Consider the following 13926-nt stretch of genomic DNA (forward strand, 5'->3'; position numbering starts at 1 on the left):
CGGAGGAAGCGGTTAGTACAAGATTATTACTGTCTCTTCGTGCGGTTCACCGTACACCCAGTCCAGGCGTGCCCCTTCCGGTGTGTTTTCTTAACTGAAGCATCCACCCTCCACTTGCCCCCCGATCCGCGTCCCCGGCATCCGACGGCAATCCACCATCCGCTCTACCTTTTCTTTCTTGCAAATCACGCTGTCCTCACCTCTTTCGCCTTTGACTCCTCCTGCTCCACCGCCTTTGACGCCTCAGATATCATAGCCATCCTCCTACCTCCTCCTCAATCTCGCTTTGACGCCTCAGATAAAACACATCCTCCGCCGCCGTCGCTCCTCCCCCACCATACCTTCAGATCCGAAGACAAAACATCAGCCATGCCTCCTCCCTCGTCTCGCCTCTTCCTATTCGACCGCCTCGTTCGTACCCCGATGATCGGCGGAAGTTCGCCCAGATGCAAGTGGCGTGAACTTCCCTCTGAAGCCAAGCGGGCGTACGGGTTCGGGGAGGAGAGCCACGTCGCCGATTCAATCGTGCAGGGGCTGGAGCTGGAAGAAAGCCTCGCCCCTGCACCAGATCTGTCCTTGCTGTTCCTCCGAGGCGGCAACATGTACACTACTATCCACACCATCGACGAGAACCTGATTGTGATCTCATCGGCCTTTGAAGAAGTTGACCACGGACGGGTCTTTCTCATCTACGACGCCAGCGACAGGTCCCTCCTCATGATTCCCTCCATGCCCCGCACTAGCCCTCCTATCCATACTGCTCGTGTTCTCGTCGCACGCCGCCGTGACGGCGACAAGTCGTACGCCCTAGTCTTCCCAGGGAGGAAGTTTGTCTCCTGGTCAGCCAAAGGCAACCCTCAATACCAGGACGTTCTCTTTGTGTCGCCGTCCTCATCCACCTCGCCCTGGCAGATGGACAAGAAGGTTAAAATCCCCCAGAAGTGGCACTCTGATGATAGCAGCTTTGTCGCTGAAGAAGTTTTCTCGGCCCATGGCCGTGCTTACTGGGTGGATCTCTTACGCGGCGTCATGTACTGTGACTGCAACGATATACTCTCTGCTGACATTGATTGTGTGGACGTCCGCACCTTGGACCTGCCAGTGGGGTGCGAGAAGTACATGGGCAGCAGAGATGAAATAGCAGAGGTGGCGGCCTTTAGAGCCATGGGCGCTGTTGGGGACTCTATCAAATTTGTCTCCATCGACGGCTACCTTGAGCCTGTGGATCTTAAGGACTGCAAGGTGAGGATCTGGAGACTGACGAAAGATATGAATTGGGATGTAGAATACGAGCTCAGTCTGATCAGCCTGTGGGAGGGGTTGGAGTTCAAAGGGGGCTTCTTTCCACGGTTGACACCAATGTATCCCTTCCTTAGCGCACTGGATGACCATGTAGTCTACTTCGCACTGGGCGATTTCACCCGGCTTCAGAGGAATGGCTTTCCAACTGATCCATCCTATATGGTACGTGTTGATTTCCACCACAAGACTTTTGAGTGCAGACATGTCTATCATTGGCGACACACCAGCATGGCCGGTCTTCTTGCTGTCTCTCGCAATGGTAAGAGGAAGCTGAGCGGACTATCTCAGGGTGAAGATCTCAAGCCATGTCCTTCTGTTAGTTAGGTGATTATGCTATTTGTTGCTACCAAATGGTTTCTTTCATGTCAACTGTTCATTTCATATTCCATTGCTTAAGATCAACAGCATAGCCTGTTCATGTAAGCTTTAAATTGGGAGCACAAGACAACTATCAAGGATCATAAGTGTCTATTTATCTTATTTCTTGTAACCAGATGTTCCTCTGCCTCATGTTTCCTTTAAATTTGCTCTTGTTGGAGTGAGAAACTGTTAGTTTGTAATCTGCAACTAATGCTATGAGGTTACTGTTGGAGGATATTCTTGTAAGATCTCTATTCTTTTTGTAGTACTATGATATATTTTGTTGCTATCTGTCTCCTTCTGTTCCCCCTGTACCTTTGATCGATATATTCTTATGAGCAATGCATTTATTTATTGATCCACTACACAATCAGCTCTTTTACATAGTGAAACTTTGATGTGCAACACCATGATCAGGTTATTCTATACTCTGGCGGTTATGGTTTGATTTGTAGAGCTATTCATTTATTTATTGATCCTCTACGCAATCAGTTCTTTTACTTGGTGAAACTATGATTACAACACCATGATCAGGTTATTCTACTCTGGCGGATATGGTTTGATTTGTAACACCATGAACAGGTCGATTGTAGTGGCTGTTTTATGATATTGTTCTGTTGCTTTGGTAGAACGTGTGTTTAGAAGTTACGAGTCTTTGTTAAGTTTTTGTGTGATCATAGTTTTTTTTGTATAGAATAGTGTTTATTCTGCATCATTTTGCCACTTGAAACTAGCAGTTGTCGCTTGCACGAGTTGTAGGCAAAGTCATAAAGGGGTAGTATATCCATTTGTAGTGTATACCCCCATTTGAATGTACCGCTCAGCGGACAAATTAAATATTTCATTCATAAATCTACATTGATGTAATCTTTAATTTTATATTCAAAATTATCGTGGCATTGAAACAAAAGGTTTCTGTTTGGTATGTTTCTCTGGCTCATATTAGTTCCCTTTACATTTGCTATTGTTTGAGTGAGGAACTGTTTGTTTGGAATCTGCAACAAATGCTATGAGGGTACTGTTGGATGATATTCTTCTGAGATCGATGTTCTTTTTGTGGTATTATGATACGAACGATGATATATATATTGTTGCTATCTGTGTCTCTTTTTGTCCCCACTGTACTCTAGAATTTAGATTGATATATTCTCATGAGCCGTACATTTATTTATTGATCCACTAGACAATAGGCTCTTCTACATGGTGAAACTTTGATGTACAATGTTTCTTTTTGTTCTCAGTGTAGCTTAGATTGATGGGAAAATATACTGAGAAGCGGCACACGGTTTTGCTCTGCGATGCGGTGCGTCGCGATTAGTGAAACATGTCATCGCGCCCCTATAAAAACTGGTTCCTTTTTTGCATGCTGAACCAGCAACACAATCCTCTCTTATCACCACGAGGACGTCGGGGAGATTGAAGAACGATGCGTCAGTAGCCACTAGAGGAGGGTCCTGCCGCTGAAGATGATCCGGGAGGCGTGACCTCGGGGAGGTGGAGGCGCGCGCAAACGGATGCATGAGGCCACACACGCGAGGAGGTGTCCTTTTGCCATCGCGGCGAAGGCCGTTGCCGGCGAGCATCTGCGGTGTGCTTGCGAGGAGGAGGAGCATCTGCTAGCGTGAGCGAGCCTTCCTTGGCGAGCATTTGATGCGCATGCTCGCTAGGAAGGGGAGGTGTTCCTCTGCTAGCCCCGGGAGGTTCGTCGCCGGCAAGCATCTGCATCGTGCTCGCTTTGGGGGTGTCGTCCTTAGGGTGGCGTCCCCTGTCGATAAGTGCATGGAGGAGACGCCCTTCCCTAGCTCAACGCCGCCGCCGACGAGCTCAGGCATCCGTCACTATCAGCGCTCACAGGAGGTGTCCGTCCCTGCGACCTGCGCGTAGACTGAGTAACTTCCGGATTAATTACTGCTAATTGTCAGATTAGTAGTACTGTAGTACTCCAACTGCTCATTAAGTATATCTTAATTGCCAGATTAATTTGGGGTAGTTGCCAAGTTTATGTGTGTGAGTTTAATTTGGCAGTTTAATTACCTTAAAGCGGCAACCAAGTGAATTATATTTTGTAACCATTCCTAATTAATTTAGCAATTATCTTACATTTCTCCTTTTTTTCCTACGGCGTGTCAAGTGGCAGGCAAGATTCTAGAAAAAATCAGCTAGCAGTAGCTTTATCCGTATCCTGTTCTTTTTTGACTAGTTTTTTTTTTTCAAGAACACGCGAATACGTGCCTTAGTTTTATAGAAGGTAGAAATATAAGTACAAGAAGTAGTCGAGCCCGCGTACAAGCTAGCTAGCACTACAGAAAAAAGCAAAGAACTACTCTCTTACAACATTAGTCTCTCCCTCCTGATCTCCTTTAGCCCTAAGCAGCAATTTGTACCGCAAGACTTTGTGCTGAGTGCTGCCTCTATGTGTTGCAAAAACCCATGCGTTTTGATGCTTCCATAGAGCATGGTATATGGTACACACCAAAGCGTCAAAGCGTTTCCTCCTCTTCCTCCTAAACCTCCATCTCTCCCGAGTCCACCAAGCCTCCAACACATAATCTGCGGAGGGCACAACATAGTGAAGACCAAGCCTCTGTCCACAACTATGCCAAACCTCCCTTGCAAAGACGCATTGCATCAAGATGTGTTCAGCGTTGTCCTCCTCATGGAGGCAGACAAAACAACTAGAGGGGTGATCCTGTAGGTGTGCCTAGCCCTCCTGTCGGACGTCCAGGTCCGGTGCTGGGCCGCAGCCAGATGAATAACTTGCTTTTTGGCGTGGCTAGGTTCTTCCAGATGGCCTCGTGGAGTTGGAATCGCTCCCCTCCTTGCGTTAGTCTGAGATAGGTGTCCTTAGCTGTGTATTGCCCTGACTCAGACGCCGGCCATGTGAACTCGTCCGGCACCCTCCATCGCCCCCATCATAGATTTCTCCTCAACAACATCTGCGACCCAAAGATCATCGCCCAAAGCTTGCTCCACCATCCTAGAGTTCTTCGTCCTTGTACTGACCGCTTGGAAAAGGGTAGGCGCAATCTCCGAGGCCGTCTGACCGTTGATCCATCGATCGCGCCAAAAGAGTACTCGTCTGCCATCCCCAACCTTGATATGCATTAGGCTGCCACACACCTCCGTAGCCTCGGTGTCCTTGAACATTGGCAGCCCTTGCCAAGGTCTGTTCCGATCCGTCTTGTTCAGCCACTGCCAGCGCACGCGAAGTGCTAAGCTCGGAAGGCGAAGATTTTGATGTTCAGGCCTCCCTGTTCGTAAGGTTTACAACTGTCAACACCCGGATTTTGAAGTCCAGATGCCTATTATGCCATACATCGCAATCCCAGAAAGATTGTTTTTGCGAGACATAAGAGTTCATATCATAGAGTCATCATTCATTACAAACCATAGTCGTCTTACAACAATAGATCACATGATCCAAACTTACAATAATAGTTGATCTAATGATCAACAAACACAACACATAGCGGAAGCGAAGTAGTAGTAGTCATTCTAGTCCACAGGCAACGCTTTACATTAGAAGACAATCCTAGTTATCGTAGACGTCCTGCTGTCCGTCATCCTGATACTGTTGCTCCTCTTCATAGTCTGGCCATTTGAATAGCCAGGGACACAACCATGAGTACTTTAAAGTACTCACAAACTAATTCTAGTGTAAGTACTATCAATTTTAGTAAGGGGGTGCTAAGTTCTAGGTTTATTTGCATAAAGCTAATTTTATTTCATAAGCACTTAGTAAATAAAGACTCCTTATTTGCCGAACTTAACTCAAGTGGGAACATTAGTGTCATTCCCACAACTCTGTTGTGATCAAGTCAAATTCACCTTTCAATTCATCATTCCTTTTTAGAAAACTTCTGACAACGGAACATTATGGCCATCCAACCGTCCATAACCGTGGACACGACTATTCGAATAGGTTTACACTCTGCAGAGGTTGTACTCTTGTGCCACAACTTTTGATTACATCCGTCAGGGATAACCCTGAATAATCATACTCAGTATGCGGATCATCAACCATAACCTCTCACTTACATACCCAAGTATAGGCACCTCTCTCCATGAGCTTGGCCTCCCAGTGATAGCAATCTGCTAGCCTGGGAACTGCATAGGGCTTGGGTAGGACATTCACCTCATTTCACGTCATTTCACTTTCAACGGAGGCAGCCTCGGCATAACCCCTATGACGCTTGTTAGAGGGAACCCATACTAAAATACATAAACTTCCAGTTAAGCCCTACCCATAATCAGGTATTGTGGGGGGTACTTGTAAAATTGGAATGGTATCGCATCCGAACCCAATCATCAGTTTTTGTCAAATTCACCATGTCATTCATGCCATATTCACCTTCAAAATCTTTCAATAGAATGACTTCATCATTTCAAGGTTTTCAAAGTCATTTGATTCACATGTTCCCATCTAGAGTAGTCAATTTTAGTTTTAGCACTAGCAACTAGTCATGAGGGGTGCTAACTAGCTTGTATTTCTCTAGGCTAAATTTGATGCTCTTGTACTACTCCATCTCTAGACCAAAGTGAATCCTGAATCAAAAATAAACTTTGATAAACCAAAGTCAAAAACTTGTAAGGTAAAAACTTGGGTTGGGATCATTAAACACAAAGTAATATGTAATGGTGCCTTGCTCTAGTAGAGATTTGCATTAGGGTAGCTTGCAAGAGTATAGCTTGCCTTGAGTGGTACCATGATCAAAGTTTTCTTCTTCTTCCTCGTAGAAGACCTCCTCCTCCTGGTAGTCCTCGGTACTAGCGTCTATAAATGGATACGAGGTATACAATCACCACACAAATCTTAAGTACTAGACCTAACACACAAATGGTTCACACAAGCTAATCTAGCATCACATCTTTGTTAACATGGTGGTTGACTTTGTTTTCTTTTTAAGAAAAATAATTTCCTCTCATTGAAATATTTATTAGGGTTTCTGTTTATTTCTTTTGAGAAATAATTTCCTGTCATTGAATCTTGTTAAGATTTAATCTCCTCAAATAATAAAGTATGAACTCATGTTGGCCAAGGTCAACACTTCATATTTATCATTTGAGAAAAATGATTTAAATGAGGTATTACACCTCATGCAATTTAACACTACTATAATAATAATTTAATATCACTTAGTAATAAAATATGAGGTTCATTATACTAAGGTCATTACCTCTTATTTAATTACTTAGGACCATGATTTAAATAAGAGGATACCTCTCATACTATTTAAGAAATTAATTGGGGTAATTTAAATGGACTAGAAATAGCCACATAGACATTATTTATTCTAGCCCATGATCATGGTAAACACTACTGTCATATTTTTACATAAACAATTAGAGTTCTTGAAATGTGAATTATGAGAATTGGAATCACCTCAAAATTCATTATGGTTGATTTTTAATAATTGTTTGTATTTTAAAAAGGCCCTACCTTGTTATTTTTACTACATGAGTTCTACATTTAATCTAGGGTTGAGACCAGTGTAGTTGGATAGATATTTTCTAAGCTTTTCAACAATATCAAATTCATGAAATTTGGCTCAGTAGATTTGATTCTATTAATTTTTGAACATAGCACCAGTATTGAAATTTAAACTAATTGAATTAATTCAAATTTGAATCGTGGGCTCGCGCGGGAAACTACACGGGCCAAGGAGAAACAGAAAAATGGGCCGGCCCAGCTGTGTGTCTCTCACGAGCGGGCCGCCTGACTATGGGGTCCACCTGTCAGTGGCTTTTAACCAGCGAAATGGTACGAGTGAGGTGGAGCGTTGGATTAGGCGAGGATCCAATGGCTGGCGATCATCGTCATCTCCGACGAGATCGAGCACTGGCCGCGGCGAGGGTGGGGGGTCGGCGGCTCACCGGAGGTCCGGCGGTCGTCGGCGGTGATGCAGGGCGGAGTTGTCGATGACGGCGATCCTCCTGGTGTTGGTGGCGTTGCCTGAGGTGGCTCCTAGCTCCGGCTCCTTCTGCGGCGGCTCCACGGCACTCCGGCGAACGATTGGGGAGCTACGGTGCAAATTGAGTGGTGGCTGTGAGGAGGATCAGAGATGAGAGGAGAAGCGAATGGTGTGAGGAATTTGAGAGGGGAAGGCCTCTATTTATAGCGGCGAGGGGGTGCTGCGGGGGTGCACGGTGGCGTTCATGGCGATGTCTCTCTGGGTTGCGAAGGGGCAAGGCGAGGACGGCTTGAGCTTGCAGGCATCATGGCGATGCTCGGGGGCGTGCTGGCGCAGAGAAAAGGAGATGGGATGGCTCGGGATGATGCAGCGTCTGCCACGGGTCCGGCGGAGACTTTCGACGCGGGCGGCGGCGACAGGGCACGCGCGGGCAATTGAGCATGTCCAGGAGCTATCCGGTGGCGTGGTGATGCTGTGTGCAGAGGCAGAGGTGGAGGGGAGGACTGAGGCGACGGGGCTTGCTCGCGCTCTGGCGCGTCCGTGCGTCGTGCGCGTGCACGCGCTGGCAAGCCTTGGCGTTCTGGGCGCGTACGGGGCTGGCCAATGTGAGCCTCTCCCGTGCCAATGGCTGGCATGGTCATGATCAGGGAAGAGAGGGGAGGCTGCTGGACAAGCTTAAAGTGAAAAGAGAGGGCAGAGAGGAGGAATGACATGGAGAGTGGCATAGTGCACGGCATGGCCATGGTCTGGTCCTCTCCTTGCTTTAATCATCAAGGGCAAGGGCATGGTTTGGTCCAGGAGGTGTAGAAGTACAGTAATCATCACAAATGATCTCTGGTTTAGGCCATAATCCAGTGGATAATAGCATGTGTGATCAAACTATATTCCTGCCTGCCAGGTGTTCGATGAAATGGCCGCATGGGTTTTAAATTCAAATTTTGCCAAAAATTTTCTTGGGAGTGGTTCAATTAATGTTTGGCACACATTGGTGGTGTTGGTTTGCAAAATGGACAAGGTTTGGAAAAATTCAAATATGACATGATCTTAAATCTGATTTGGTGTTGCCTCTTTGCATGATGATATTAAGAAATTTAGGAAGAATTTGCAGGGTTGGTATTTACCAAAGTTGTTCATCTTGATGAGGTCTTGGATGAGGTGCAAAGAGTTGGGAGGGTTTGGTTTAGAAATTTCTTAATATAGGGGCTCAAAGTGGGTATCATGATATAAATGGCAGATTTGACCATTATCATATGCGATTAGGTTTTGCTATTTTATTTGATTTCTTTTGTATTCTCTTGATTCAAAAGTGATTCTTAAGTGTTTAGTAACATTTCCAAACCATCTAAACCAAGAAAAATGGCCTAGGTTAAATATTTGCAAAAATGGCCATAAGCACATATGTGGTGCTATTTTCATTTTATTTTTTTCTTCTTTGTCCCTCTTTGATTCCATTTGGCATGGTTTAGGGTTTTAGCACATTGTCAAGTATTTCAAACACTCATCATGGCAATAACACAAGGATCATGCATGAACACTATGCACACACATTAATTCTATAAAAGTTTTTGTTGGTTCCAAAATTTGCATAAAGGAATTCTATTTTATTCATTGCTTGAAAACTTGGGATGTTACAAACCCTTCCCCCTTACAAAAGATCTCGTCCCGAGATCTTAAAGAAAACTTAGGAACTAAAGAGATATGGGAATTCAGTCCTCATATAATCTTCTCGTCCCAAGTGACTTCTTCTTCGGTATGGTTGCTCCATTGAATCTTCAGGAACTTGATACTCCTGGTGCGAGTGGTTCTGAAGGCTTCTTCTAGGATACGAATCGGTACTTCGCGATAGGTCAAGTCCTTGTTGATACCCACAGCTCGGTGATTGATGTTTTTGAAAACCTCGGTCTTCTCTGGCACTTCCAAACATTTCCGAAGTAACGAGATGTGAAACACATCATGCACCGCTGACATTTCCTCCGATATTTCCAGTTGATAGGATACTTCTCCTCGGCGACTCAGAACTTTGAAGGGTCCAACATATCTAGGGGCAAGCTTTCCTCTAAGTTGGAATCTCTGCATTCCTTTAAGGGGTGATACTTTGAGATACACAAAGTCTCCGATATCGAAGGTCATCTCTCGACGTCTCTTGTCCGCATAACTCTTCTGTCTCGATTGGGCAGTCTTGAGGTATTCACGGATCTTGTGAACCTTCTCTTCAGCTTCTCGGAGAATATCTGTTCCAAAGATTTGGCTATCTCCGACTTCTGACCAGTTCAACGGGGTACGACACTTCCTTCCGTACAGTGCTTCAAAGGGGGCCATTTGCAAACTGGCTTGATAACTGTTTTTGTATGAGAATTCTGCGTAAGGCAGACAGTCTTACCACTTAGATCCATATTCTAGAACACATGCTCTCAACATATCCTCAAGTATCTGATTGACTCTTTCCGTCTGTCCATCAGTCTGCGGGTGATACGCTGTGCTGAAATTCAGCCGGGTCCCTTGTCCTTCATGTACCTTTTGCCAGAATATTGAGGTGAATTGAGATCCTCTATCTAAGACAATTGACTTTGGGGTTCCATGCAGGCTAACAATTCTTGAGATATACAACTCTGCTAGCTTGGGGCCTGTTATCACCAGAAGTTGACCGAGTCAGAGGTGGGCCGCGATCAAGATGGGCTTAAAGATTATATACGGAAGACATACGTGAATCGGCCTTATATGCAAAGTTTGGGCTAGTTTGCCCTTGTATCTGTAACATAGTAGATTACGTGTCGGTTAGTTAGAGATTGTCTCGTGCATGGTGGGGATTATTCCCACGTTAGAAAGTCCCTTGGACTATAAATATGTATCTAGGGTTTATGAAATAAACAACAACCAACGTTCAACCACAAATCAATCTCGGCGCATCGCCAACTCCTTCGTCTCGAGGGTTTCTACCGGTAAGCATCATGCTGCCTAGATCGCATCTTGCGATCTAGGCAGCACAAGCTTATTACGTTGTTCATGCGTTGCTCGTACTGAAGCCTTTTTGATGGTGAGCAACGTAGTTATCTTAGATATGTTAGGGTTAGCATTGTTCTTCGTATTATATGCTATCGTAGTGCAACCCTTGCATATCTGGCCGCCCTTACACCTATCTTAGGTGTAGGGGCGGCACCCCGCTTGATCATTATTTAGTAGATCCGATCCGTTACGGTTGCTCCTTGTTCTTCAAGGATTAGTTTAATATCTGCAATAGTTAGGCCTTACAAAGGGTTGGAGGATCCAGCGACGCGTAGGGTGTCGTTTGCTATCCCTAGACAGGATGTTCCGAGGATCAACCTCGTGTTGGTTTTTAGGCCTTGTCTAGGACCGGCTTACGATCACCGTACGTGACCGCGAGGCCCAATCGTGAGTAGGATGATCCGATTATGCGGTGAGAACCCTAAATCGTCGTAGATCGCTTTAGCTTTATCTTGATCAAGCAGGACCACCATATATTCGTGCACCTCGTATGAATCATGGGTGGATCGGCTCCTTGAGCCGATTCACAGGATAACCTGAGAGCCGATCGAGGCTCGTATTTAATGTTTACGTGTATGCCATGTAGGAAACTAAGCGAGGCATCTCCATCACCTTCCTGGCCAGTTATAGGTCAGGTGGCACGCCCTTGCACCAGCATCGGACGTGTGTACCAGAGGCTTTGCGGGCCGTCGCTCGGAGGGACCAGGGCCAGCCGCAGCCCTAAGTTGTTCCCGGCTCTACTGTGTTGCCTGTCGCTGCTCGCCGGTGGGTTTCTGACCGCAACACATTCTGGCACGCCCGGTGGGACTAGCTTCGTCATCAACCACATCGCCATCTACATCTGAGATGGCGGACGGCACCCCAGTCACGTACGAGGATCTGACCGACGAGCTCAAGAAGAAGTATGACGAGGTCAAAGCAATCCTCGAAGCCGACCTCATCGGCTCTTTTCACAGAACCCGTTCACATGGCATCAGGTGGAAGGGGTTCTCGCCTGCTGGTGCACTCGATGGGATAGACCTCTCTGCCCCGTCAGAAGAACGCACCAGGTCCCTACGTCAGGAGATCAACTACCTGGTGGCTCACTCGCTGCACCGCCACTCTGAGAACCTGGTGAACACTTTGGAGCGTGTTGCTTGATGCGTGTGGTTGGCACGTCCGTTGGGAACCCCAAGAGGAAGGTGTGATGCGCACAACGGCAAGTTTCCCTCAGTAAGAAACCAAGGTTTAATCGGACCAGTAGGAGTCAAGAAGCACGTTGAAGGTTGATGGCGGCGAGATGTAGTGCGGCGCAACACCAGGGATTCCGGCGCCAACGTGGAACCTGCACAACACAACCAAAGTACTTTGCCCCAACGAAACAGTGAGGTTGTCAATCTCACCGGCTTGCTGTAACAAAGGATTAACCGTATTGTGTGGAAGATGATTGTTTGCGAAACAAGTAGAACAAGTATTGCAGTAGATTGTATTTCAGTAAAGAGAATTGGACCGGGGTCCACAGTTCACTAGAGGTGTCTCTCCCATAAGATAAACAGCATGTTGGGTGAACAAATTACAGTTGGGCAATTGACAAATAAAGAGGGCATGACCATGCACATACATATCATGATGAGTATAGTGAGATTTAATTGGGCATTACGACAAAGTACATAGACCGCCATCCAACTGCATCTATGCCTAAAAAGTCCACCTTCAGGTTATCATCCGAACCCCCTCCAGTATTAAGTTGCTAACAACAGACAATTGCATTAAGTATTGCGCGTAATGTAACTAGTGACTACATCCTTGAACATAGCACTAATGTTTTATCCCTAGTGGCAACAGCACATCCATAACCTTAGTGGTTCTTGTCACTCCTCCAGATTCACGGAGGCATGAACCCACTATCGAGCATAAATACTCCCTCTTGGAGTTACTAGCATCAACTTGGCCAGGGCATCTACTAATAACGGAGAGCATGCAAGATCATAAACAACACATAGATATAACTTTGATAATCAACATAACAAGTATTCTCTATTCATCGGATCCCAACAAACGCAACATATAGAATTACAGATAGATGATCTTGATCATGTTAGGCAGCTCACAAGATCCGACAATGATAGCACAATGGGGAGAAGACAACCATCTAGCTACTGCTATGGACCCATAGTCCAGGGGTAGACTACTCACACATCACACCGGAGGCGACCATGGCGGCGTAGAGTCCTCCGGGAGATGATTTCCCTCTCCGGCAGGGTGCCGGAGGCGATCTCCTGGATCCCCCGAGATGGGATCGGCGGTGACGGCGTCTCTGGAAGGTTTTCCGTATCGTGGCTCTCGGTACTGGGGGTTTCGTCACGGAGGCTTTAAGTAGGCGGAAGGGCAAGTCAAGAGGCGGCACGGGGGGCCCACACCATAGGCCGGCGCGGCCAGGGGGGGCCGCGCCGCCCTAGGGTTTGGGCACCCTGTGGCCCCACTTCGTTTCGTCTTCGGACTTCTGGAAGCTTCGTGGAATAATAGGCCCATGTGATTTGATTTCGTCCAATTCCGAGAATTTTTCCTTACTAGGATTTCTTAAACCAAAAACAGCAGAATACAGCACCTGTCAATTCTGCATCTTGTTAATAGGTTAGTTCCAGAAAATGCACGAATATGACATAAAGTGTGCATAAAACATGTAGATAACATCAATAATGTGGCATGGAACATAAGAAATTATCGATACGTTGGAGACGTATCAGCATCCCCAAGCTTAGTTCTGCTCGTCCCGAGCAGGTAAAACGATAACACAGATAATTTCTGGAGTGACATGCCATCATAATCTTGATCATACTATTTGTAAAGCATATGTAGTGAATGCAGCGATCAAAACAATGTGTATGACATGAGTAAACAAGTGAATCATAAAGCAAAGACTTTTCATGAATAGCACTTCAAGACAAGCATCAATAAGTCTTGCATAAGAGTTAACTCATAAAGCAATAATTCAAAGTAAAGGTATTGAAGCAACACAAAAGAAGATTAAGTTTCAGCGGTTGCTTTCAACTTGTAACATGTATATCTCATGGATATTGTCAACATAGAGTAATATAATAAGTGCAATAAGCAAGTATGTAGGAATCAATGCACAGTTCACACAAGTGTTTGTTCCTTGAGGTGGAGAGAAATAGGTGAACTGACTCAACATTGAAAGTAAAAGAATGGTCCTCATAGAGGAAAAGCATCGATTGCTATATTTGTGCTAGAGCTTTGATTTTGAAAACATGAAACAATTTTGTCAACGGTAGTAATAAAGCATATGCATCATGTAAATTATATCTTATAAGTTGCAAGCCTCATGCATAGTGTACCAATAGTGCCCACA

At 45.6% G+C, this 13926-nt stretch overlaps 1 protein-coding gene across 1 annotated transcript; it reads left to right on the top strand.

Annotated features, from left to right (window-relative positions):
- Positions 1–215: 215 nt before the first annotated feature.
- On the top strand, positions 216–1953 carry LOC127307223 (uncharacterized). Its single transcript, XM_051337950.1, has one exon. The coding sequence runs from the start codon at positions 370–372 to the stop codon at positions 1624–1626; it is 1257 nt and encodes a 418-aa protein (XP_051193910.1). The 5' UTR covers positions 216–369; the 3' UTR covers positions 1627–1953.
- Positions 1954–13926: the final 11973 nt, after the last annotated feature.

The sequence above is a fragment of the Lolium perenne genome, chromosome 6 (assembly GCF_019359855.2).
Source record: "Lolium perenne isolate Kyuss_39 chromosome 6, Kyuss_2.0, whole genome shotgun sequence".
Taxonomy (NCBI): domain Eukaryota; kingdom Viridiplantae; phylum Streptophyta; class Magnoliopsida; order Poales; family Poaceae; genus Lolium; species Lolium perenne.

Coding starts and splice junctions, on each gene's coding strand:
- LOC127307223 (XM_051337950.1), top strand. CDS start 370: ATGCCTCCTCCCTCGTCTCGCCTCTTCCTATTCGACCGCCTCGTTCGT.